The sequence below is a fragment of the Procambarus clarkii genome, chromosome 94 (genome assembly GCF_040958095.1).
Source record: "Procambarus clarkii isolate CNS0578487 chromosome 94, FALCON_Pclarkii_2.0, whole genome shotgun sequence".
Lineage (NCBI taxonomy): Eukaryota > Metazoa > Arthropoda > Malacostraca > Decapoda > Cambaridae > Procambarus > Procambarus clarkii.
In genome coordinates this window covers 12,412,411-12,439,910 of record NC_091243.1, presented here as the reverse complement: position 1 = coordinate 12,439,910, position 27,500 = coordinate 12,412,411, and the positions used below count along the sequence as shown (strand labels likewise).

The 27,500-nt window shown below is 45.3% G+C and overlaps 2 protein-coding genes across 8 annotated transcripts in view; one reads left to right on the top strand and one right to left on the bottom strand.

The window, feature by feature from the left end:
- The window catches only part of LOC123747412 (uncharacterized), a 69,779-nt gene extending 68,995 nt beyond the window's left edge, over nt 1-784 (bottom strand). For both annotated transcript variants that reach the window (XM_045729620.2, XM_045729626.2), the window contains exon 1: nt 510-784. The gene's annotated coding sequence lies outside the window, so the exon portion shown is untranslated. The remainder of the gene's footprint in view (nt 1-509) is intronic.
- LOC123747411 (gonadotropin-releasing hormone receptor) overlaps nt 1-27,500 on the top strand; it is a 92,612-nt gene that overhangs the window by 42,008 nt on the left and 23,104 nt on the right. For 4 of the 6 annotated variants that reach the window (XR_011226128.1, XR_011226126.1, XR_011226127.1 and 1 more), the window contains exons 1-2: nt 17,977-18,354; nt 22,705-24,113. Coding sequence is in view for 3 of the 6 variants with exons in the window: in XM_045729618.2 (XP_045585574.1) it covers nt 23,710-24,113 (404 nt within the window). In the remaining 3 variants the exon portion in view is untranslated. Of the gene's footprint in view, nt 1-17,976; nt 18,355-22,704; nt 24,114-27,500 lie in introns of those variants that run through there. The other 2 variants (XM_069319731.1, XM_069319733.1) reach the window with 1 other exon arrangement.

Sequence of the window (27,500 nt, the reverse complement as noted above, 5' to 3'; positions counted from 1 at the left end):
ATGAATAGAGTTTGCTTCCACAACAGCGTGTGTGTGTGTGTGTGTGTGTGTGTGTGCGTGTGTGTACTCACCAACTAGGTGAGTACACACACACACTTGACGGTACAGGACTAGACACACTCTGTGATCCAATGTTTACAAACATTGGACGCGGTGTGTCGACACTGTGGCCCCGCCCTCCGCCTGTACACTACAATTCCTTCCTCTGGCAATCATAATATATCACTCTTTTGCATTTTTTAGTTGAGTTATCAGTGCAGTGACTCTCACATATATATACATACACAAATGTGGCTAAACTCATCTGGCTTGGTTGAGGCAGGAGCCAGAGTTGTAGTACTTGTGGTAGAGGAGTAAGGAAGGTGAGAAGCTCTCTCAAATACCTGACCCTAGAGATAGCTGACTACATTAATCTCTTCTAAACACGTTATCTCCCTCTACAAATATATTCTAAGCGGTACGTTGCAGATATCTATATTTCTCTCCCAAATGTATATCTGGAGTCATACCTCGTAAGGACGATGTTCCTCAAAGCTTGTCCTCAGGTTCTCCTGAGGCTCGGGAGGTCGATGACTCCTCGCGCCGCTCTTCCTTCAAGTCCTCACTCTCCTCCTCCTCCTTCAAGTCCTCACTCTCCTACTTAAGCTTCCCGCTGGTTATGAGAAGAACACGCAACAGACGGGCCGGCAGAATGTCACATATGAGAACTGTTGCTTGGAGCGAGGCACAGCTGACGTCTTCCGTGTGCCAAAGCTCTCCTGACACAGCACCTGCAGCAGTGAAGCTCCCGGGGACAGTCACAGCCAGAGAGGCGCGTCGCAGCTTTTTAAATGCGGGGGCGGGAGGCGTTGGTGCGCAGGCCCGCGTTAACGACGGGTGTGGGGGCGTGTGAGGGGTTGGCAGGTGTGGGCGGCAGGTGAGGGGTGGCAGGTGTGGGTGCCTACAGCAGGATGGAGGCGGGGTTCGGCGCGCATCACTGAGGCAAGGGAAAAGGGGCAGGATGTGAATAAGATGGGAAGAAGGGTGGTAAAGAAGGGGGGAGTGTGAGGGGACTTCTCTGTGGCTGTGTCTGTGGTGAGAGAAGAGGGGAAAGGGGAGAGAGCAAGAGGGTAGAGAAGGCAAGTGAAGAGTGTAATAGAACAAGTATTGTAATGAGTTGTATAAGATACCAATAAACTTTGTGACAATGTCTTCGTTCTCAGCTGTCAATCTCACTGCAAATTTTGATTATTTAAAACTGTTGTGAATTATTTAAGGTATTAATAGTTAATTATCAGCTCCAAAAGCACTTGTTCCGAAAGTGTTCGAACGTCATCAGTTGCGAGTCGCGTGTAAACCGTTTTTCATTCATAAACAGCTTGGGTTTGGCGGGTGCATGGAATGGACTTTGGGTCTTTGTTTAGAGGACGGGCTGATGAGTCGTATGAAAAGTGACCGTCACTCACAGTGGGATGAACACTGGATCATTTAGTTCAATCTTGATGAGGACGGACTACATCTCCAGTGATGACAAATTTTAATGAATTCATTTGGATTATAGAAGGAAACACCAGACCTTCGGATGACTTGATGGATCACCAGATTGAGAAGTGAATCTTAAATGAATCACCAGTGGTAGAAGTGAGTCCTTGGTTATGGCAAGAAAATGAATCACCAGTTTTTAAAAATAATCAACAATTGTAGAATTATATCATGAAATAAAGTCACTTACTAATTGTTGAAGTAAATCTTCGGTTAATAACTTCACACATCAACACAAAGATAAATCAATTTAAAAGAACGTTATTCACCGGAATGCCAACAGGAATCACCGGTTGATGTGAATTACGAGTTAACCCAGATTGGGTGAGGTCAGCTACGTGTCCCCGGGAAGGTACGGGGCGCGACTCGACCAGACACATAACTGTCTATGTAATTAACCTGATCCCACCGTGTCTGTGTCCCTCTATACACGCCGGCGACATAGCCACCAACACACACATCAGCTACAGTCACCCACTCTGAACCCCTCTTCTTACCATGATGGAGATAGGTGAATTGGATTTATTTTAGATGGTAGAGAGAGAGAGAGAGAGAGAGAGAGAGAGTGATGGTGTTAGTATAGAGAGACGTGACGAGTTGGTGATGCTGGGGAGCTGAAGTCAGGGCCAGGGTGATGGGTCGGGATGACTGGCCAGCGTGACATATGTTCTAGCGTGACCTGTGTGGTCGATTTATTTTGTATCACATTCCTCTCTGTCTCCTCTCCTGCCCAGCCTCGACGTGGGAATATATTGCTTTAGAGAAACAATGATATATTTAAAATAACATTTATGTTACGTTGCCAACGAGATGAACAGAGGTCGACAGACGCCACAGTAATGGTGTCGTGGTGGGAGTATCAGGTGACACAGAAGTGACCAGCTGTGAGTAATCAATAGTGTCTTAATAGCAAGTAAATTGGGTTGAAAAGCGTCCAAGGCCCACACTAATCCTCGGCTTTACATTATCTTTCATCTCAGAACTTACCTGTTGACGACTCTGAGAGTTCTTCTCCCTCAGTCTTCCCTGGTGATCGCCTGGTCTGTGAGGATCTCAGTCTTTACACCCTAAACTTGACAAGTTCCCTCTGTGAAAACTTCCATTGTAATTCCAGCGATAATTCTTACATTTCTTGGCATTAGACTCAAGAGTCGTGCGGCTCTGTTGTGTACAGAGTTCTCTAGTGCCACCTGTGGCATCTCAACTTTGTATTGGATTTTAGTATCCCTTCCAGATCTCCCATTACAGTATGTTGTAATTTTGAGGTGCAGATTAGGAACCTGATATAGATCGATCTGCCAATATTTTACATGTGGATACTATGAGATCTCTCTCTCTTTCTCGTCCCCATTCTTAGATCCATTGTTTGAATCCTTCGAGATGGTCCCGGTAGTTTAAGTGCGTCGCTGATTACACGCGGGGTTAAGGGGGTAAGTGACCTGGCCATTTTGTCCACCACTTCAATCTCGTCCGCCTTGAAAGTGGATGTAAGGACCCGACAATATTCCCATACGAAATAGTACCAGTGCTTTGAAGAGTATCATCATTGGAGTAGCAGCCCTTGTCCGGAATTATAATCATTATCAACTCTTATCATTTTTTTGGCTGTTGCTATTTTAGCTTTATTGTTAGCTCTCTATACCCATGACTTTCTAATGGGCTGGCTGTATCGTGTACACATATTGTCATTTTTCCGGTATCAAAGTAATTGGAATTTTTCACCGTTGAGCAAACTATTTGCCTTTGTTCATTGGAAAACCGATAACATCTAAGGCAATTTTTTCTGCGTCGCTCCCGAGGCAATTTTCATATTTATTTTCGTGTCGTCAGCGATGGATGCTACGTAACTATGGCTTGTATTCCTGTCAGGTATGACAGGAATGTTCTCCTCCAATGAGGATGGGTGGCAGGGGGAGGACTGTTTGTTTTTAAACCAGCGAAACTGTGATCTAAGTGAGGATTATCCAAGATTGTGATGTCTCTGAGTAGTTCTTCATTATTCTTGAAGATTATTGTGTGTGTGCTATCCCTCTCTAATTGGTTTAACCATCTGTTTGTTCAGCGCAAACATATCATTAAGTTTCGTCAGTTCTCTGGTCTATATTGGCTGGTCGAGGCTGCTTTCTGGCAGTTGTTCTAGTATAATATTATCTATTATCTATCATGTGCCACCTCAGTTCTGGAAAGCTCAAGTTTCCTAGGAGGAAAGTATTCGATGTTGTCCAAGTTTTCTAAAGTTCTCAATATTTCTGATCTGTTCAGTGAACTTTTCGAATATTGCATCTGGGAGGTTGCATGTGAGTATAATTACTAGGATTCGGTATTTTTTTACTTTTTTTACTCTGATGTTTAATGTGTCAACCCGATTACTTGATGGTCTTAACATATCTGTTCAGGTAAGAGAGTTTACAGCGTTCTATTTATCACATTTAGAAATGTAATAATTTACAAACTAAACCTCACTACCTGTGCCATGTACAGTGCGGCTCGGAGCTTCCATAACATGCATCTCTCCTCTTATCTTTTGAGACATGTTTCTCATGTTAAGATTTTCTACATAGCTGCTATGTTGCTTTCGTTCCATCTGTGGCAGTCTGTGTCTGTCATGTGAACATGTAGGCAATATAGCTCATATAATTTTCCTGTCGTGTAGTGAAGTACCACATGTCTGGGTGGACTGACCAATGCATCATTCCAAAACGACATTTTCCCCATCCTGAGGAAATTTATGCATTTCCTGGGATATGAGGAGGGAGGGAGGATATTATCAGGAGAAAACGCGAAGCTATTACGACTATATAGCACTTGGAAGGAGTCAGGATAAGGATTTGGGATGGGACAGGGGGAAGGAATGGTGCCCAACCACTTGGATGGTCAGAGATTGAACGCCGACCTGTATGAAGCGAGACCGTCGCTCTACCGTCCAGGCCAAGTGGTTGATCATTGGATAAGAGTAAGTGCATACAGTTACCTTTGTTTTTCCCAGTCAGTCTGCCTGGACACTCCATGAGGGTATTAGTTGTATGTTTGTTATTATCTATGGTTTGTTTACTGTATTTTCTGTTCTGCGTTATCGTTATTTCTTGTACTTATTCCATCCGGCTTTATTGTTAAGTTCCCTTGTCTTGCTCCTGTATTTATCGTTTGTTTCCTCTTTTTTATTTCTGAGGAAATTTCTGGAGTAAATTTTTTTGGAGGAGAAAAAATAAAAGATCTCACCAGGTGAAAACTTAAAGTTACTTACGAACTTAAGTAAGGTGCAGGTGTTTGTTTACTTTTGGCATGTGTTAGGTGAACACCTGAGGAGCTAAGTGATGTTAGGTGTTTGATTATCTTATATTACAGGTGCACAAGTATTTTATACACAGCTCACACTCTTACCATCTCGTTCTCTCCCCCCCCTCTCTCTCTCTCTCTCTCTCTCTCTCTCTCTCTCTCTCTCTCTCTCTCTCTCTCTCTCTCTCTCTCTCTCTCTCTCTCTCTCTCCCTCTCTCTCTCCCCCCTATCTCCCTCTCTCTCTCTCCCCTATCTCCCTCTCTCTCTCTCTCTCCCTCTCTCTCTCCCCCCTATCTCCCTCTCTCTCTCTCCCCTATCTCCCTCTCTCTCTCTCTCTCCCTCTCTCTCTCCCCCCTATCTCCCTCTCTCTCTCTCCCCTATCTCCCTCTCTGTCTCCCCCCTATCTCCCTCTCTCCTCCCCCCTATCTCCCTCTCTCCTCCCCATCTATCCCCCTGCCTATCCCTCTCTCCAAGTGTAGTCGGAATAAATCCATAGCCACTCAGAGCTCGAGTTTCCGCTACGCGAACTCTCTAAAAACGAAACAAAAAGTGCACGCGTTATTAACAAGATTTTTTTGTCGAAAAATATGATACACGACTATTTGTTGTGGCGTATCCGGCCCACAGCTCTGTCATCCACCGCTACCGACCTCCTCATGCTCGACCTCCTCATGCTCGACCCCCTCATGCTCGACCCCCTCATGCTCGACCCCCTCATGCTCGACCTCCTCATGCTCGACCTCCTCATGCTCGACCTCCTCATGTTCGACCTCCTCATGCTCGACCTCCTCATGCTCGACCCCCTCATGCTCGACCCCCTCATGCTCGACCCCCTCATGATCGACCCCCCCTGCTGCTCGACCCCCTCATGCTCGACCCCCTGCTGCTCGACCCCACCTGCTGCTCGACCCCCCCTGCTGCTCGACCCCCTCATGCTCGACCCCCTCATGCTCGACCCCCATGCTGCTCGACCCCACCTGCTGATCGACCCCCATGCTGCTCGACCCCCTCATGCTCGACCCCCTCATGCTCGACCCCCATGCTGCTCGACCCCACCTGCTGCTCGACCCCCTCATGCTCGACCCCCATGCTGCTCGACCCCACCTGCTGATCGACCCCCTCATGCTCGACCCCACCTGCTGATCGACCCCCATGCTGCTCGACCCCCTCATGCTCGACCCCCTGCTGCTCGACCCCCTCATGCTCGACCCCCTCATGCTCGACCCCCATGCTGCTCGACCCCACCTGCTGATCGACCCCCATGCTGCTCGACCCCCTCATGCTCGAGCCCCTCATGCTCGACCCCCATGCTGCTCGACCCCACCTGCTGCTCGACCCCCTCATGCTCGACCCCCATGCTGCTCGACCCCACCTGCTGATCGACCCCCATGCTGCTCGACCCCCTCATGCTCGACCCCCATGCTGCTCGACCCCACCTGCTGATCGACCCCCATGCTGCTCGACCCCCTCATGCTCGACCCCCTGCTGCTCGACCCCCTCATGCTCGACCCCCTGCTGCTCGACCCCCTCCTACTCGACCCCTATGACATCTATCAGTTAACGTAATTTAGTGTAGTCCTGAGATTAACGCGTTTAAGACTCATTTAGATTAGTTCTAAGATTAGCTTAATTTCAAAAGATCAAATTCTGAGGAAGAGCAGCAGATTCTGGGCGTCCGGCTGCAATGTTTACATTGTCTCTCAGATCACTGTCGTCGAATGGTTCAAGAAACTCTTGAACTGAGAGGGATTCATGGCTCTGTCTGGTCTTGAACTGAGAGGTATTCATGGCTCTGTCTGGTCTTGAACTGAGAGGATCGTGTCTGTCTCTCAGGTTCATGAGTGTGACAGCGTGACAGTGTGTCAGCAAAATATTAAGTTACCGGTTACATCCTCTCAGAATGTACATGTGATCTTAATATAACACAAAAGTAACATAATTTCAGCATAGACACAAAACAGGGGTTGCATAATGCCAGCATAGACACTAAACAGGGGTTGCATAAGACCAGCATAGACACTAAACAGGGGTTGCATAAGACCAGCATAGACACTAAACAGGGGTTGCATAAGACCAGCATAGACACTAAACAGGGGTTGCATAAGACCAGCATAGACACTAAACAGGGGTTGCATAAGACCAGCATAGACACTAAACAGGGGTTGCATAAGACCAGCATAGACACTAAACAGGGGTTGCATAAGACCAGCATAGACACTAAACAGGGGTTGCATAAGACCAGCATAGACACTAAACAGGGGTTGCATAATGCCAGCATAGACACTAAACAGGGGTTGCATAAGACCAGCATAGACACTAAACAGGGGTTGCATAATGCCAGCATAGACACTAAACAGGGGTTGCATAATGCCAGCATAGACACTAAACAGGGGTTGCATAATGCCAGCATAGACACTAAACAGGGGTTGCATAAGACCAGCATAGACACTAAACAGGGTTACATAAGACCAGCATAGACACTAAACAGGGGTTGCATAATGCCAGCATAGACACTAAACAGGGGCTCCATAATGCCAGCATAGACACTAAACAGGGGCTCCATAATGCCAGCATAGACACTAAACAGGGGCTCCATAATGCCAGCATAGACACTAAACAGGGGCTCCATAATGCCAGCATAGACACTAAACAGGGGCTCCATAATGCCAGCATAGACACTAAACAGGGGCTCCATAATGCCAGCATAGACACTAAACAGGGGCTCCATAATGCCAGCATAGACACTAAACAGGGGCTCCATAATGCCAGCATAGACACTAAACAGGGGCTCCATAATGCCAGCATAGACACTAAACAGGGGCTCCATAATGCCAGCATAGACACTAAACAGGGGCTCCATAATGCCAGCATAGACACTAAACAGGGGCTCCATAATGCCAGCATAGACACTAAACAGGGGCTCCATAATGCCAGCATAGACACTAAACAGGGGCTCCATAATGCCAGCATAGACACTAAACAGGGGCTCCATAATGCCAGCATAGACACTAAACAGGGGCTCCATAATGCCAGCATAGACACTAAACAGGGGCTCCATAATGCCAGCATAGACACTAAACAGGGGTTGCATAAGACCAGCATAGACACTAAACAGGGGCTCCATAATGCCAGCACAGACACTAAACAGGGACTCCATAATGCCAGCATAGACACTAAACAGGGGCTCCATAATGCCAGCATAGACACTAAACAGGGGCTCCATAATGCCAGCATAGACACTAAACAGGGGCTCCATAATGCCAGCATAGACACTAAACAGGGGCTCCATAATGCCAGCATAGACACTAAACAGGGGCTCCATAATGCCAGCATCGTGTAACACACAGTATTCAACTCTAAACACAGCCCAGGGACAACTGTACACTGAAAATACACACACACCCCAAAAAAAGCTATAGCGTCTCTAATCTTATTACCCGGACAAAGGGGATGAATTTCCACACAGACTTGCGCCACAGAATGAACCTGCTGCGTGTGGGAGGACTGCCACACACACACACACACACACACACACACACACACACACACACACACACACACACACACACACACACACACACACACACACACGCCAAGTATCAGGTGCAGGTGGTACAATTAAGCCCCGAGTGCCAAGGTTTACAAGTGGCAGGTGAGGGTACCCACGCTGGGAATATAATGGTCTCTGCCTATTTTTGTACCCACGTCACTCTGTATATATATATATATATATAATATTATATATATATATATACTGTACGTCCCTGTCTCTGCGTCTCTGTTTCCCTGCGTCTCTGTCTCTCTGCGTCTGTTGAAAGAGGAGTCCGGATCATCGTCAGCTGCTGGAACAAAACAAAACCCCTCGTCGCCCAGAAGTGGACGGACCGTCCAAGACGGCGTGTCTTGGAGGCCAAACGTCGTGACAGAACCTGGCGATACACCGCAGGAAGCGTCTTGAGACGGACAGCGAGCAACTCTTAACTTGATAGTGGCCAACGTCATCCTGGTTTGTTTACATACTTGATTGTGTCTGGCTCTCATTCTCCCTGCTGGAGACTGTGTGTGTGTGTGTGTGTGTGTGTGTGTGTGTGTGTGTGTGTGTGTGGGTGTGTGTGTGTGTGTGTGTGTGGGTGTGTGTGTGTGTGTGTGTACTCACCTAATTGTACTCACCTAATTGTGCTTGCGGGGGTTGAGCTTTGGCTCTTTGGTCCCGCCTCTCAACTGTCAATCAACTGGTGTACAGATTCCTGAGCCTACTGGGCTCTATCATATCTACATTTGAAACTGTGTATGGAGTCAGCCTCCACCACATCACTGCCTAGTGTATTCCATTTATTAACTACTCTGACACTGAAAAAATTCTTTCTAACGTCTCTGTGGCTCATCTGGGTACTAAGTTTCCACCTGTGTCCCCCTTGTTCGTGTCCCACCCGTGCTGAAGAGTTTGTCTTTGTCCACCCTGTCAATTCCCCTGAGAATTTTGTAGGTGGTTATCATGTCTCCCCTTACTCTTCTGTTTTCCAGGGATGTGAGGTTCAGCTCCTTTAGCCTTTCCTCGTAGCTCAATCCTCTCAGTTCCGGGACGAGCCTGGTGGCATACCGCTGAATCTTCTCTATCTTTGTCTTGTGTTTAACTAGGTATGGACTCCAGGCTGGAGCTGCGTACTCCACGATTGGTCTTACATAAGTGGTATACAGGGTTCTGAAAGATTCCTTACACAAGTTTCTGAAGGCAGTTCTTATGTTGGCCAGTCTAGCATATGCCGCTGATGATATTCTTTTGATGTGGGCCTCTGGGGACAGGTTCGGTGTGATATCAACCCCCAGATCCTTCTCTCTATTTGATTCTTGCAGGATTTCCCCTCCCAGATGATACCTTGTGTTCAGCCTCCTGCTCCCTTCGCCTAATTTCATCACCTTACACTTTCCCGAGTTGAACTTCAGCAGCCATTTTCTAGACCATTCCTCCAGTTTATCCAGGTCATCCTGTAGTCTCTATCTTCATCCGTGTGTGTGTGTGTGTGTGTGTGTGTGTGTGTGTGTGTGTGTGTGTGTGTGAGAGAGAATCCTCTGAACTCTGTGACAAACACGTTCAAGAATAAAATTTGTAGTTTTACCCTCAAAATAATAATGGAACACTAGTAAAAAAAATATAATGTACAATAAATACAAGCAAAGTTATTAGCGGCAATAATGACAACAAAAATAATAGCAACAAAAGCACAAAGAAATCACATTAACGTTATGTATCTTTTTTTTTAATAACAACAGTAATAATTAGCAAAAGAGATAATAGCAACAGTCAAAATGAAAAAGCTAAAAAGTATATTTGATAATATTATTACAATATACACAGAAATTTCAGTAGCGTGACATATCAATGTAAAAATCCACAGGAGGTTCGAATTTCTGGCTCTTCTGAGCTTCGAATCCACATGACGGCTCCTGTGAAGTTTGTCATTATTACTGTACGTTATTAAATGAAATAAACAAAATTCAGGTAAATGACATGAAGGGGCCTTAGCTACGCCACCACATTGGTGACCAAAAGCCCAAAGAGCTCAACCAAACCTTGACCAAAGAGCTCTTGACCAAAGAGCCAGAGCTCAACCCCCCGCAAGCACAATTACGTGAGTACTTTCACTGAGCTAAGTGACCACATTTTAGAGTTGTAAGTCATTTTATTCAGTGAACTGGGCCACCACACGGAGTGAACTGGCCCATAACACATCCCATGGTAATGACTTCAGCCTTGTCCATGCAGGACTGCTGACCCGCCGCCACCCACAACAACCAGCTGCTCCCGACAAATTTGACTAGATCAGAATAATGGGCGAAAAAAATATAAATTGGGCAATAGTGAGAAGGCATTACTGGTGTTTGGTAACCAGCACAGGGACGACCCAGAGATCAAGGGGTTTCTGATTATTTTTTATGAGGTGTGGAAGGCCAGCGGATGTGCTGTCCTCAGCTATTTCTGCTTGCGGGGGGTTGAGCTCTAGCTCTTTGGTCCCGCCTCTCAACTGTCAATCAACTGGTAATTACCTAAGTGTAATTACCTAAGTGTAGTTACAGGATGAGAGCTACGCTCGTGGTGTCCCGTCTTCCCAGCACTCTTTGTCATATAACGTACAGTGTACAGGTTCCTGAGCCTCCTGGGCTCTGTGTGTGCTCACCTATGTGGTAGCCAATGTGCCTGTAGGATGAGCTCTTGGACTCCGATTTCTAGATGCTGGTTAACTGATGCGTTGTCTCCGGATCTAATCTTCTTGAGCGCCTCCTTCCCTCTTAACGCTTGCGAGTCGTCTGCCCTGACGTTAGTACCCTCATGGAAGCTGTCATTAAGATCCTCATTAATGTCCTTGTAGTTCGTTCATGGTCATCTTCCCTCTTGTTTCACTTGGTCCCACACCGTTTCTGTGCCTCTTAATGTGTCTATGATAAAAGTTTCGGACTTTTGTTGCTTTGAATGCAATTTAAAAAGTAAATTGAAATCTCATTCTCTTTGTAAATTAATGTATTCTTTTATATGCTTCTGTGGTTCATTTTGTGACTAGTTTCCATCAGTGTTCCATGGTTTGTGTTCCAACCATTCCAAACAGTCTTATCTAGGCTCTCCCATAAATTTTGAGGAATTTGTATGTGGTAATCACGTCTCCCCAACACTTTATATTTCACTGATGTGGGAAGTAATTCTTTCAGTCTTTCCTTTTTCCTTGTATGCAATACTTTTCAGCTATGGAACTTGACTTGTGGCATAGCTCTGAGTTTCCCCAGCTTTATTTTCTGATTAACAAGATAATAAATCCAAGCAAGCGTTGCACATTCCAGAATCGGTCTGACATACGTGGTATATAATGCCCTGAATGATTTGTTTCTAAGGTTTATATACAATGTTTTTAGTTTTACTCTCCCTTCATACGCTGATATCCGTTTGAAGACGTGGGTAAAGAGAGGCCGGATCCCCAATCATCGCCTAGAATGGGACAATGAGTGTGTGTGGCGCCTCATACTTGTTACCTTTTTGTATTGACCAGTTAACTCCTGTCTCTGATCCTTGAAGACTTTCCTTACCCATCCGTTACCTTATGTCCTATTTCCTGCTCTCAGCGTCCAGTTCTGTTCAATTGCACTTGCATGAGTGAGGCTCTGGAAGCCATTTGTTGCAACAATCTGTTGGTTTCTCCAGTTCGTCTTGTAGTTTCTTGCTAACTTCCTCCTAATTTACCATCCTCGTAAGTTTTGCGAGGAGGGGATCATTGAGAGGAAGGATCGTTTACATATGTAGTCCGATGTGTCTTCCTGTATGTCCCCCTTTGAGACTCCGCTGGTGACGTCTCGCTGCTTCAAAATTACTTGTGATTTTGATTATCTTGCATCCTGTGTGTACGCGTGCACGTGCGAATGTTCAGGCGTGAGAATGTGTAAATATGTGCGTGTAGCCTGCGTGCCGTGGGCATGGGCGTATGCGTGTGTTAGCGTGAGTACAGGAGGGCGTGGGCGAGACGCACACAAAGCATGGTCTCACACTCACCTCGCTGAAGGCTGTCATGCAAGGTCGAGCCCCCACACCTTGTCCGGGGAGGGTGGAGGACAGGGAATGGAGAGAGAAAGAGAGAGAGAGAGAGAGAGAGAGTCTCTCTCTCTGGAGGATGAAAAAGAGAGCTCTACCCTCACTTGCTCGCCCTTGTTCACTCAGCAGTAATACTGGACCTGGATGTAAACAGAGCGGTGGCGACAGTCTTCCAGTTAAGCCGTGTAAATGAAAAGCTCTGAGGGTGCTGAGAGGAGCTAGGAGTAGTGTGCTCCCGTACCCACCTGAGAAGAAAATATAAAGACGACCACCACATATGACCTGTTAACTCCTCGCCCGTACACTACCACTATGGTCCGTGTGACGGCGCTGTTCGATAACACGGCTGCCCTTCCCGTATGTTATTGAAGATATTGATAAGCATAATGCATATACACAGCATTATCTTGTACTTTGGTGTGCTGGTGCGTATATGTGTAGAGGCTGTAGTAAGCATTATGGTGCCAGATATGCCAATCAGCGAGGGGTTACTGCCCAGGCACTTATTAAAAAGCTTATTTTTCACGATAAATGTATATTTTAAAATGTTGCATTAAAAAAAATCATAGACAATGATATGAGGTTCGTATATTTACCTTCAGCTCTTCCCAGGACTTCCAAGATATTGGGCGTTGTCTAAAGCTCTCATAATCAGAGGTGATCCACCCTAAGATCGTGTCTGTCGAACCTCGTCCCTATCATTGGCACAGGACCGTGACGGGGGGGGGGGGGGGGGGGGATGAAAAAGTGGGTTCATGATTCTTAATTTCCTCTCCAAAACATACACATCCTGCAGGCTTGTCCTCCAACAGGCTAAAACAGTCGTGTCATCGCCAGAGACAGCTTCCGATCCTCGCAGTGACGCCCTGGATGGGGCATCCAGGAACCCGCGCTAATTATTCGCCTCCGGATTCACAGGTGGCCGATCCCGACACAGAAAACTGGGGTAACAGTGGCTAACTACGCTAGAATATTCTGCACTTCTATCAGGATGAAATCGAAAGTTCGTGTTGGGATACTGAGGATTGCTGTCAATATTTTGCTGTAACCTATTCGTAAATAATAAGGATGCATGTCATCAGAAGGAATTAGGGACGGGTTGGGACTTTAAACTGCAGCGACAGCCGCGGGGCCTTGGAAAGTTTTCACGGGCGAGATGCGGACATAACTCTTCCAGCACCTTGATTGCCAGGGGCGGGTTTCTGCTCCTGCTGGTGGTGGTGGCATCACTTTGTAGGTGTTGCATCATCTCAAGGACACCATCACTCCTTTAAACCTCCCTCCTCCTCCCCCCCCCCCACACTCCCCAACATTACCTTAAACAGTTCTTATACAAGTTGCCTTGCAAAATTGTATTTCACACCTGCAAAATATAATGAAACCCACCTGTGCATTCGAACTCCATTTCGAGGATTTCAACCAAACTTTGGTTGATTTACTCAGTTGGAAATTAAAAAAAAATTAATTACTTGAGGACGTTCTTGTATAATTAATTTCAGCACATTTCCGGAAATCTTTGAACCATTGTGTTCAAAGGTATTACACACAGTAATGCTGGAGCTGCTGGAGATCACACAAGGAGGAGGAGGAGGGAGCACAAGAGGAAGGATCCCTCTGAATGTTCTCACAATATATCATTGTCCTCATGGATGATGTTAATTACGCTCTTAATATTAGGTCCCTAGACCTCGTTATGCGTTAATGTAATGCGTAGAGTTCTGCCACAGTAGAAAATCATGTTGGTATCGGTTACAATAGATGAAAGTGATTTATTTGTGTCAACTTAGAGAGATCATTACAATAATGACTCGTCTAAACAGGCATACAGCATAAGTCAAAGTGAAACTTTAAATTTTATATATAAAGTGATTAAAATTTATTATATATATTTAGTTTAGCCAATCATATAAATTCAAATTTATAAATGTTTGTACAAACATAGTTGGGTTAGTTTACACAAAGCTATTGTATTTTGACCTGAGAGCGTCATAATAATAAGTAATATCTGTAATTATATACTTTTACTGATTTAGATTTAGAAGCTACAGAAGCTACAGATTTAGAAGCTTTTGTAATCAGTGATTTCAAAATCATGACAGATATCAAATTCAGAAACAGAATATATGTTGGTAGCAACTTATACAGATCGTTACGTTAATGACTGAATTAATCGGAAGTACATCAGTCTAAATCAAACATTACATTTTTAACAAAGTAAATAACATTAAGCTTACAGCTGGAAAAATATATATTTGAAAAATAATGTAGTGTGCTAATGGGACGGGAAGACAGATATTGGCACAATTTATATCACAAATGATAAGATATTTAGAAACAGAAGTAATATAAACTAATCATACCAGAAAGTTATAGAAATGTACACACCCTCGGCATTCTTCCTCAACAGATTCTGCGGCTGTCCGGAATCAAACTCACTCCAAGCACACAGCTGATGTAACATAGATCTGACCTCAGCAGGACACAAAATGCCTCTCAATATACCATCTCTCTGACAATAGTTTCTACACGCTTTCAAATATGCAGCTGGGGATATTTGAAATCGTGTAGAAACTTTCAAATATCCTTCAAATATTCCTGCTTTCTCTGCTAGCTAGTTGCTTTAATTGATCATGTAAACCTTCTACACCTTTACATGTGTCGAATTGTCTCAAGTTGTACTTCTTAACAATAAAGTTGAAATTTTTGAAAAGTTTGTGGTTGCTTGGGGAAAAAAAAGAGAGTTGACCGAGTTTACTGGATTGGTGTTGCCATTCAGACTAAAGGATATCATTTGTTTGTGAAATTTGTCTTCAGGTGAGGGTGTGGACACCAGCCAAGTAAAGACTTGCAATGAGTGCGAGGATGGACACCCCCAAGATACGTCCTCAACATTTTCCTCATACACAATTAAGCTTGCTGAGATCATCTTTATGTAGGTCCCATAGTTCACCTTCATACAAGCGTTGACATTTTTATTTAACCTTATTTTCGACCAGATATTAAGATTTACCATATTCATTCCTAATGGCATTTGTATTGACTTTCAGATCTATAATAGCATCAGCAAAAGTGACAAGTAGTACGCCTCTTTGAGGATGTAGTACGCCCTAGATGGTTTTCAGAATACTTTACCGGAATCTTTCTGCCTAGTAATTGTACATTTGGATCTATATAAAACGAATCCTGTGAATTAAAGGGAAATATCCTAAATCTTTCATATATTTGTATAAAGTTTTTCGTAACATCTTTTAATCGGTGCGAGTGGAAGTCGGTCATCAGCATCTTAGAAAACATTGGCCTTAGTACTGCCTGTGGGGCAACCAGGTGTACTGGTTCTTTCAACATTGGATCACGATTGATAGCAAACAACATAGGACAAAATACAGCATGTTGAAGAGAGAGAGAGAGAGAGAGAGAGAGAGAGAGAGAGAGAGAGAGAGAGAGAGAGACAGAGAGAGAGAGAGAGAGAGAGAGACAGAGAGACAGAGAGACAGAGACAGAGACAGAGACAGAGAGAGAGAGAGAGAGAGAGAGAGAGAGAGAGAGAGAGAGAGAGAGAGAGAGAGAGAGAGACCAGGTCACAAACAGAGAATGTGTCGGGTCAGGAAACAAAGGCCAACAGCTGCAAGGACGACATAAATAACAGTGATTGAGGGGTGTTTGACACCTCATTAACAAGGAGGGTGATTGACAGGGAAGGGAGCGGAACGGAAGTGCAGAAATGGGAAGGAAGAAAGGAAAGGAAATGGAGTAGTGGACCATGGGCGAGTTGCATAGAAGGGGACAGGCGGAAGGGGTGGATTGAGGAGTGAAGGAACTAGGAAGGTGGATACAAGAGGACCAGGAAGCTCAAAACGATAGAGTGAGAGTGAATCACTCACTCTCCTCTCTCTCTCTCTCTCTTCCCTTCTCCCCCTCCTCTCTTGCGTCGCCCCAAGAGTAATTATACAGTAATTACCACTATTACAGATAATGACTAGTATCCTTGCTCTGTAGCTTCTTAATAGAGGTTGATACCTTCAGTATGATCCTGCTCTGATGAAATATTGCAAAGGAGCTTAATCCTGGGACGATATTTTGGAAATTTGTTTTCCACCAGAGTCTAAACCTCTCTTCCTGGTGGAGGTTGTTTGGCCTGTAAGCCTGCAGGTTGTTGACGAGTGGTGTGTGATGTACAGTCAGTCAGGACCTGACCTGCCTCAACACTGAAGTTGTCCTGTATGGGTGAGTATCCTGCGTGACCTCTAGTGAACCCTCCATATTTAGGGGGACCTTTACGTCCCTACAGGTGTGTGTGGGGGAGGATGGGGTTTATATGAAGGTGTGTGGGGAATGTTTGTGTATATATGGAGGCTGAGGAGTATATATATGCGTGTTGGGATGGGATGGTTTGGGTGCTTGTACCAGCAGCCTAGCATCGTCTGTAAGGGAGTGTGTGATGATTTTACTCACCTAATTGTGCTTTCGGGGGTTGAGCTTTGGCTCTTTGGTCCCGCCTCTCAACTGTCAATCAACTGGTGTACAGATTCCTGTGCCTATTGGGCTCTATCATATCTACATTTGAAACTGTGTATGGAGTCAGTCTCCACCACATCACTGCCTAGTGCATTCCATTTATTAACTACTCTGACACTGAAAATATTCTTTCTAACGTCTCTGTAGCTCATCTGGGTACTAAGTTTCCACCTGTGTCCCCTTGTTCGTGTCCCACCCGTGCTGAAGAGTTTGTCTTTGTCCACCCGGTCGGTGGGAGCCGGTCGGCCGAGCGGACAGCACACTGGACTTGTGATCCTGTGGTCCTGGGTTCGATCCCAGGTGCCGGCAAGAAACCATGGGCAGAGTTTCTTTCACCCTATGCTCCTGTTACCTGGCAGTAAAATAGGTACCTGGGTGTTAGTCAGCTGTCACGGGCTGCTTCCTGGGGGTGGAGGCCTGGTCGAGGACCAGGCCGCGGGGACACTAAAACCCCAAAATCATCTCAAGATAACCTCAAGATAACCCTGTCAATTCCCCTGAGAATTTTGTATGTGGTTATCATGTCTCCCCTTACTCTTCTGTTTTCCAAGGACGTGAGGTTCAGGGGCCAGATTCACGAAAGCACTTACGAACGTGTACATCTTTCCTCAATCTTTGACGGCTTTGGTTACATTTATTAAACAGTTTACAAGCATGAAAACTTCCCATTCAACTGTTGTTATTGTTATAAACAGTCTCCTGGTGCTTCGGAGCTCATTAACTGTTTAATAATTGGAAACAAAGCCGCCAAAGATTGAGAAAAGATGTACAGGTTCGTAAGTGCTTGCGTAAATGCTTTCTTGAATCTGGCCCCCAGCTCCTTAAAAAGATGTACAGGTTCGTAAGTGCTTGCGTAAGTGCTTTCGTGAATCTGGCCCCAGCTCCTTAAGCCTTTCCTCGTAACACTCGTAACTCGTTCCTCGTAACACACACACTCGTGTGTGTGTGTGTGTGTGTGTATGTGTGTGTGTGTGTGTGTGTGTGTGTGTGTGTAGTGTGGAGGCGGGGACACGGACTAGGGAGGGCCCGTGTGTGTGTGTAGTGTGGAGGCGCGCACACAGCATCCCTCCAACAGTCTGCGGTAAGCCCTCGCCCAGGTTGGAGGCGACGGTCTGGGTCGCTTCTCCACCTAGTTGTGTCGTGTGCTGGCGTCAGCGTCGTGTTGACGTCTGACCCCTTACCCCGCCAAACCCTCCCAGCTAGCAAAACAAAATCCTGGAATCACGTTTAATCAACGTTTTCAACATTTATTATGTGACACAGTTTAGCTATCTGGGAGGAGTTGAACCATCGCGGCTTTACAACAAAATTTGTTCTCCGTGCTCTTAGTAATAAAGTTATTTTATATCGAGTGTGGAACTTCTATAATTATATATATATATTACGCCACTAACGAACGCACGAACTATGAAACAAATGTATTCGCACGAATGGAGCCTGACTGGAGGTTTCCTGTTGTGATTATACAGGTGAGTTCGAATAAAAATAGAGTTTTTTTTGGTAATTACCAAATTTTATAACCGGTTTCTAGATAATTATGTCTAGATTTTTCTGTCACTCTCTTTGATGGCATAATATATTAACTGGGCAAATAAAAGAAGGTGGAAAAAAGGATAATGAAAGGAGATGAAGGTGGTGGGGAGGGTGGGGGTGAGGGGGGGGGGTGGCAGGGTGTGAAAGTGATAGGGGATGGCAGACAGAACCAAAAAGTGGTGGTGGGGGGGTGGAGAAGTGTAGTGGGGTTGGTGGGGGGTGGAGAAGTATAGTGGGGTTGGTGGGGGTGGCGTTGTTGTCTCACCAGACCAACCTGAAAAGTTCCCCTATAACATGCTCTCCTCAACCACCTCAGCCATGATGGCCACTCACTACCACTCGACGAACCAATCTTAACATATATTCATACGCTCCAAAAAAAATATAACCTTTCCAAAATACACTACATATATTTTTTTTTGCAATATTTCCAGTGGAAAATTAAAGTTTCAGTGTCAAAATATTTTGATGCATCGATGAGGGTTTGCTGCTGGAATTTTGAGATTTATCAAAGCATATTTGTATCAAATTGACTTAGATTTTCACGAAGAATGCTTTGGAATCTCGTCAGTTAAGGCAGAAAACACAACATATAAACCGTGTACGATATTACATCTGTCGGCCTTGTGGTTTATGCACCAAAGTGGTTTATATTGTATAGCTCTGGCTCTCACCAGCGGCACCAGTGCCAGGACTAGGCTCACGGAGCGTCAGTAATGTCAGAGTGCCAGCCTTGGCACTCTCCAGGCTCCCAGCCTCCGCCGTCTTCTTCTTCTTGAGGTTATCTTGAGATGATTTCGGGGCTTAGTGTCCCCGCGGCCCGGTCCTCGACCAGGCCTCCACCCCCCAGGAAGCAGCCCGTGACAGCTGACTAACACCCAGGTACCTATTTTACTGCTAGGTAACAGGTAACAGCCTTCACCGAATTATTTGATTAACTGAGACTTTATCTCTGTCTGTGACCGTAGACTTAAATTGTTCACGTCCTAAAGTACGTGTACAGTGTACACCTGTGACAGTGTCACAGGTGTACACCTGTGGGAGGGTCACAGTGTACACCTGTGGGAGGGTTACAGTGTACACCTGTGGGAGGGTCACAGTGTACACACACCTGTGGAAAGAGTTACAGTGTAGAGTGTACACACACCTGAGGTCTGTAGCAGAAGACAGAGTCGACTGCACCTCACTGTATTACACGATGTGTTGCTCTACAGAGTGCAGCATTAGACTGGACTGAGAGCCCCCATATATAGATATGTTGACACTTACTCTAGGGGTTAAGTGTTCAGGAGTATCGAGCGATCCCATCCTGCGGGGACGTGCAAATATTGACCATGGGACTGCCTGCCATCATGGCACTCTCCCACTGTGGCACTCAGGCTCTCTCCCGTTGTTGCACAGATGATTTGTTCTCCTGTGGCACACAGGCTCTATCCTGCTGAGCGAGAGAGAGAGAGAGAGAGAGAGAGAGAGAGAGAGAGAGAGAGAGAGAGAGAGAGAGAGAGAGAGAGAGAGAGAGGAAGAGAGAGAGAGAGAGAAGAGAGAGCTTATGGGAAGGAAATATAATGAACAAGCAGAAGAGCAAGAGATAATTCATAATAATTCATTGTACCGAGGGGACAGGAAGCCAGAATGTATTCATACACGTTTTGGCTTTTATCAAGGTCAAACCCCTCCCCCCTCCCCCCTCCCAAGGTCGAATTACTGACCCCCGCCCAGGTGCTCCCCCCCCCCTACAACAAGCTGACTAACTCCTGAGTACCTACTAACTACCAGGTAAACAGAAGCATTAGGCGAAAGAAAATGTGCCCAACCATTTCTGTCCCGCCCGGGGGATTCTAACCCGGAATTCTCGTTTGTGCGTCGAGAACGAATCCCACTGGACTACCGGGACCCATAAAAAAGCTGGAGAGAGGGCAAAGAGGAGAGAGGGACCTGAGGAGGAGGTCAGTAGGGTAGATGGGGACAAAATGACAGATGCAAATGTTATGTTGACCTTTCGGTATTGTGTGAGTGTGTGAGAGAGAGTGAGAGGCGCTGCAATAATCGTGCATGGATTGCCTGGGGGACCTCACTGGATGCAATATATTGCAAATATCCCATGATTATCATATGGAGGAAAAATATATATGCATTACACACAGAGATCACAATAACGTGATGCATCAAATGAACAAATCCACAAGGGCCGTGACGAGGACTCGAACCTGCGTCCGGGAGCATCCCAGACACTGCCTTCGTAGCTCAGTCGATTAAGGCAGTGTCTGGGATACTCCCGGACACAGGTTCGAATTCTCGTCACGGCCCTTGTAGATTTGTTCATATATATGCATTCATTCACACTAGAGTATCTGTTTTATATTGGAATAGTTCACTCAGCATCTTTCATGTCTTATTTTCCTAACAGCTTTTTGACTGACAAGACGAACGTAACGATAGTTTGGTACACCATAGAGGTTACTCCTCCTCTCCTGAGTACCCCGTGTGTAAACTACCAGCAGGAACTGGGGTCATGATGAACAAATGCACAAGGGGCGTGACGAGGATTCGAACCTGCGTCCGAGAGCATCCCAGCATCCCAGTCGATTAAGGCAGCGTCTGGGATGGTCTCGGACGCAGGTTCGAATCCTCGTCACGGCCCTTGTGGATTTGTTCTTATTTGAACGATTCTCGTGATACTGAGGATCTCCTCATAATGCGGTCAAAGTTTGCCAATGGTGGCAAGCTGGTATAATTACCAGTCCCCTGTATGACTATAACCATTGTCCGTGATCGAGATTTGTATATTACATAGCCGGGTACATATTACTGGGGAGCCGGTGGCTGAGCTGACAGAACACTGGACGCGTGATCCTGTGGTCCCGGGTTCGATCCCAGGCGTCGGCGAGAAACAATGGGCAGAGTTTCTCTCACCCTGATGCTCCTGTTACCTAACAGTAAATAGGTACCTGGGAGTTAGTCAGTTGTCACGGGCTGCTTCCTGGGGGTGGAGGCCTGGTCGAAGGACCGGGCCGCGGGGAACACTAAGCCCCGAAATCATCTCAAGATAACCTCAAGATAGCCTTGACACATTTCTGTAACCCCCCCCCCACCCCTTCATATAGAATATCAAAACTGATCTGAGGCCAAATTCACGAAGCAGTTACGCAAGCACTTACGAACCTGTACATCTTTTCTCAATCTTTGGCGGCTTTATTTACAATTATTAAACACTTAATGAGCTCCGAAGCACCAGGAGGCTGTTTATAACAATAACAACAGTTGATTGGCAAGTTTTCATGCTTGTAAACTGTTTAATAAATGTAAACAAAGCCGTCAAAGATTGAGGAAAGATGTACACGTTCGTAAGTACTTGCGTAACTGTTTCGTGAATCTGGCCCCCTAGTCATTAGACCCTTCAGGTCTGCTCGAATGAGGTTCGTGGAGCTTCGCAATTACTTTATCCAGAGACAGGAATTCTGAACTGAAACTTGAATGCAAATATATAAATACGAGTGATAATGCTGCGTATAAAATTGCTTTAAATGTTAATACAAATTCGTTTAGAGTTTCACGCCACATTGGTGAAGCGTTACTGATATTCATTCTTTTATTGTCTATGGGTTTGACTGTGTGAGTCTGGGATTCTATGGGACTTAGTCTGTGGGTCTGTGGGTCTATATCTGTGAGTCTGAGTGTGAGGTCTGGGAGTCTGAGTGTGTGGGGTCTGTGAGTCTGAGTGTGAGGTCTGGGAGTCTGAGTGTGTGGGGTCTGTGAGTCGGAGTGTGTGGGGTCTGTGAATCTGAGTGTGTGGGGTTTGTGAGTCTGAGTGTGTGGGGTCTGGGAGTCTGAGTGTGTGAGGTCTGTGAGTCTGAGTGTGTGGGGTCTGGGAGTCTGAGTGTGTGGGGTCTGTGAGTCTGAGTGTGTGAGGTCTGTGAGTCTGAGTGTGTGAGGTCTGGGAGTCTGAGTGTGCGGGGTCTGTGAATCTGTCATCACATAGCCTGGCCAACTAGGCCAGGCTGTTCCTTTACTAATAGGTGTTCGTCTTATATATATTCGCTTATTCATAAGAGTTTGTGGTGGTGTTTATAAAAAGATGATTGATAATCTTATGTTAATCTGAAGCCTTCTACGTCTGGAGTACAGTGACCTGTGTCTCTTCAAGTGTTCCACGACCAGTGAAGTGTGACCCCTGTTGTGTTCCAGCTCCAGTGTTCCACCTCCCGTAACCCGTGTTCCACCTCCTATGATCTATACCTGTTTTCTGTGCTCCAGTAATTGTCAAAATGTTATTTTTCCTTCTGCAGGCTGAAGAGCAGGACAAGAGCCCCGCGACCTCCGGAAGCCCCACTCGCGCGGAAAACATCCACCTCCTGCCCCCTGTTGATCGCTCAGGTGAATTAACGCGTTAAAAACTTCAGCGTGGCTAGGCTTCCCTTCCTCTGTGTCGCTAAGTTACCTCCAGCGGTAAACATGGCCAGATACAGTGACTATCTCAACTAGAAATTGCACTGAACTAGCGAATTAGATCCACATCTTTTGTGGTGGACTTTTTCGATCAAGAGTGACGTTGTTTTCGTTTAACCGGAGCAGTGTTGAGGCCGGAAGGTGCTCTGGTGATTGGATGGACTCGGATATAACGGAGGAGGTCGGTAACGTTCGGATGGGTGAGGCCGGATGATACACTTCTGTTAAATCCTATTCGAGTAAGTGAGACCACTGGTGCTGCTTCTTGCCCTTCCGGAAGACGAATTCCTGGACCAGAGAGGCTCTCACTCAGCGACCCGAGGTGTCCGTCTAGCTGTGTACCCAAGAGATACAAGCCTACGTATCTTGATATCTTTTAAGGAAGCTTTTCGTAGGAACTGTATGCTTTCCTCAAACGGAAAGCGTCTTATATAGAGAGAGGTTTTCTTAAAATCATATAAACATCTTTAGATAAATCCGTACAGTTCATTCGCATGTTCACCATAAGAGTTGCTCGATAGACACAGTCAGTATTGCTTCCATTAACAATTTCGGAAACATCATCCGTCTAAAGATGTCACTCGCTCCTTCCACAATAACTTCATGAGCCGTTGCACTCGAGGGTCAATCCACAGACTATCTAGGAACTCCATATGCTTCATGATTCGAGAACTCATTCACTATGTTTGAACGCAACTCATTTCAACTTGGTCACCTGCTGAAGGAGGACTCGGGCTCTGGAGGAGCTGACGCTACCTGGTCACTCTCAAGATACACATCTTCCAGGGTTTTCGAACATTAAAGTTGAGGAGACAAGCCGCTACGGACGCGTATTGGCAGCCGCCATGAGGAGAAACCTGACCGAGATGACATTAAACACCAGCGAAGCCTCGGAGCGTATGAGGCCTCACTCATCATACCGCCAGGACGTCCCGGTTCAGAATTCAGCGCTGCTTAAGATCTCTTTAGAGGGATCCTACACCTCTGAGCAGGACCTCGCCTCCTCGCGAGGCGGCCTCGAGGAGTCCTACCTCCCCCTAGACGTCCTGGCGGAGAGGGTTAACGAGACGCTGGCGAACGTGTCGTCAGGGCCCCTCAACGAGACGGAGGGGGTGATGGAGGGCCTGGTGAAGGAGATGCCGCAGGAGATGATGTTCAACACCTCGCACATCATCACCATCAGCGCCTACTCCTGCCTCATGGTGCTCTCCGCCCTCGGCAACATCTCCGTCCTCAGGTCCATTGCTGGGTAAGTCTGCCGCTGAGCCCTGTACTATCTGGGGCCCTAATACAGTACATATAATGCAGTATACTATAGGCCTAGGAATATTTAAGTCTGAATATATTACCTAGGATTATATTACCAAATTGTCCTATCCAATTGTCCATTATCTCAATAGTACGACAGTCTACATAGTTATCTTATCTTGAGATGATTTCGGGGCTTTTTAGTGTCCCCGCGGCCCGGTCCTCGACCAGGCCTCCACCCCCAGGAAGCAGCCCGTGGCAGCTGACTAACACCCAGGTACCTATTTTACTGCTAGGTAACAGGGGCGTAACATAACATTTACGAAAAAGTACTATATACACAGAAGGGTGGATTGAATAATGTTAACATGTTCAGGTCACGGGCCACACGTCACTAGATGCTGACGAGGCACCGTAGAACTATACACTCCCAGATTAGACTACACGTCTGAGGGGTGAAGCCTTCCCCTCCCTCTAACCCTGACTCCCCTTCCAACAAAGGGAGCTCGCCACCCCTTACCCCCTCCCTCATGTCATAGGGGGGGGTTGCATATTGAATGGGGAGCAGCGTCGTATCCAACAGAGGCCGCTTGTAAAGATTCTTATCCGGTTAATTATCAACTTGTTCATTAGGCGGTCACTGTTAAATAATGCCGCGTCCTTAACTCCTGCCTCCCTCACCCATTCTCTCTCTCTCTCTTTCTCTCTCTCTCTCTCTCTCTCTCTCTCTCTCTCTCTCTCTCTCTCTCTCTCTCTCTCTCTCTCTCTCTCTCTCTTGTCATACTGGCTTAGTGCCTTCATCAGTACTCGTCTGCTACCCTGGCTTCCTAGGTTCGAACCCTTGTGTGATCATTTGGGTGTTGTAAATATATATTATATACATATACAGTATACTATATGTAATGGACACATGGTTACATGATAAAAACAAGAGATGCTTCTTCACCCCAGTTATAAATTCATGGAACCGCCTACCCGCCAAAGCTGTACATGCCAAAACGCTGCTGAATTTCTAAATCCAGCTCGACAGGACAAATGGAGAGACGTTTGACAAGCCGCTGGCTTCCTGTCCTCGTCGAGGCCACTATAATTGCCACTAGTTAGGGACTCTCAGATAAATTCAGGTATAACACGAAATTGATTCAACCATACACCATTATAATATAAGGCATTACATCAAAAGTATTTGATTTTCAGAGAATTATACAGTAGCATATAAGCTATCAATGGAAGAGCAGGTAGAGAGATTGATTTCACCTTTAAAAAGAAAATGTTATACCAAACGCTTTCGAACAGTAGTGTGTGTGTGTCCTCAAAGACGTTTGATAATAGACTGACCTAAATAGTTCTATCTACTCCCAGAAAGGTCTGGTGTGGGGAAACCGGATGCTCAGTAGATGGAAATAGATCATAAAATTGATCAAACACCTACACCCATTTAGAGGCAGAAGCAAAGGGTGTTAAAACGGTAGATTAAAGTTAAAGTGAAGTTTAGTAAAGTATTAAGAGGAGACTTTATTAAAATGTCATTAAAAAATCAATAAAAAAACATTTACAATTCATTCCATAACGAATAATACCAATAATGCTATAGTTGGTGGTTGAAATTATTAGAAAATGGCCGAAGCGCTTCTGTACAAAAAAAACTGCTTAACAATTAGCAGGCTAACTTAGATATTTTGAAACATCAGTTACGCCTAGGATTACAAATTCTCTTCATAACATTTCAGAGGATACAAAAAGACACTATTTTACATGACAGGGACGAAACCTAACATAACTGCTGAGACAAAAGCAGAAGTTGTACAGGGCAGACTGACCGAAACCTAACTTATGGACAATCTTAGCCGCAAGCCATGAGTCAATTTGAAAATGGTGAAAGATCTGTGGGAATAGAATGAAGAGGAGGCCACTTACTGCACCCCCAAGAGGGAAATGATCCGAGAGTTAACACACCCGGAACTATAACACTAACAGCACATCTCGACATAATAACCCCAGCAACATGCGCCGTATATGGGGCAACGCCTTGACAACCTTCAGAAATTTAAACAAAGAGAGTGTTTGAAAGCTATATATATATATATATATATATATATATATATATATATATATATATATATATATATATATATATATATATATATATATAATGTCGTACCTAATAGCCATAATGCACTTCTCGGCCTACTATGCAAGGCCCGATTTGCCTAATAAGCCAAGTTTTCCTGAATAATTAAATTTTCTCTAATTTTTTTCTTATGAAATGATAAAGCTACCCATTTCATTATGTATGAGGTAATTTTTTTTATCGGAGTTAAAAATAACGTAGATATATAACCGAACCTAACCAACCCTACCTAACCTAACCTAACCTATCTTTATAGGTTAGGTTAGGTTAGGTGGCCGAAAAAGTTAGGTTAGGTTAGGTTAGGTAGGTTAGGTAGTCGAAAAACAATTAATTCATGAAAACTTGGCTTATTAGGCAAATTGGGCCTTGCATAGTAGGCTGAGAAGTGTGTTCTGGCTACTAGGTACGACATATATATATATATATATATATATATATATATATATATATATATATATATATATATATATATATTTATATATATATATATAACTTACATGAGACTCACCTTTGTGTGTGTTTAGTCCTAACCTGGAACTCCCTTCCCCTCCTCCCTCCTGGAAAAAACAACAGAATATAAACAGAAAAGTTAAAGATGTATGAAAAAACTAGTTTTTGAGATGAGTGAAGGGAAGCAGACTTCACCACACTGGAGGAATTTACCTGAATTTACCTGAGGGCCACTAACATACTGGTGGCCTTGACGAGGGCACGAAGCCAGCGGCTTGTCAGGGGAAAGAGGCACAAGAGGGGACATGCTAACGACATGGAAGATAGTAAGAAATCATGATACGGAAAATTGCGACATTAGACAAAGATATAATGTTCAAAGAAGTTTAAAATGGTGAAAAGGTGGTGCTCAGGTGCTGACACTCGACTCTGTAAGCATATTTCTGTGGGTACACACACACTCACACACAACTTTGGTGCCTTTTTCTGGTAACTGCCTATTACTGACTCAGTTATCTTTATCCTACCTACGTTATCCTTACCCTCTCTCCTTTCTCCTTATCTCGTCTCCGTTATCCTAATGGTTCTCTCGTTGTTCACATCGTCCATTGTTGTTGTGCCGTATCTCACCTAGAACCCCAGCCCAGCCGCTCGTGGTGGTGGTGGTGGAAGTGGTGATGGTGGTGATGGTAGTGGTGGTGATGATGGTGGTAGTGGTGGTGATGATGGTGGTGGTGGTGGTGATGATGGTGGTGGTGGTGGAAGTTGTGATGGTGGTGATGGTAGTGGTGGTGATGATGGTGGTAG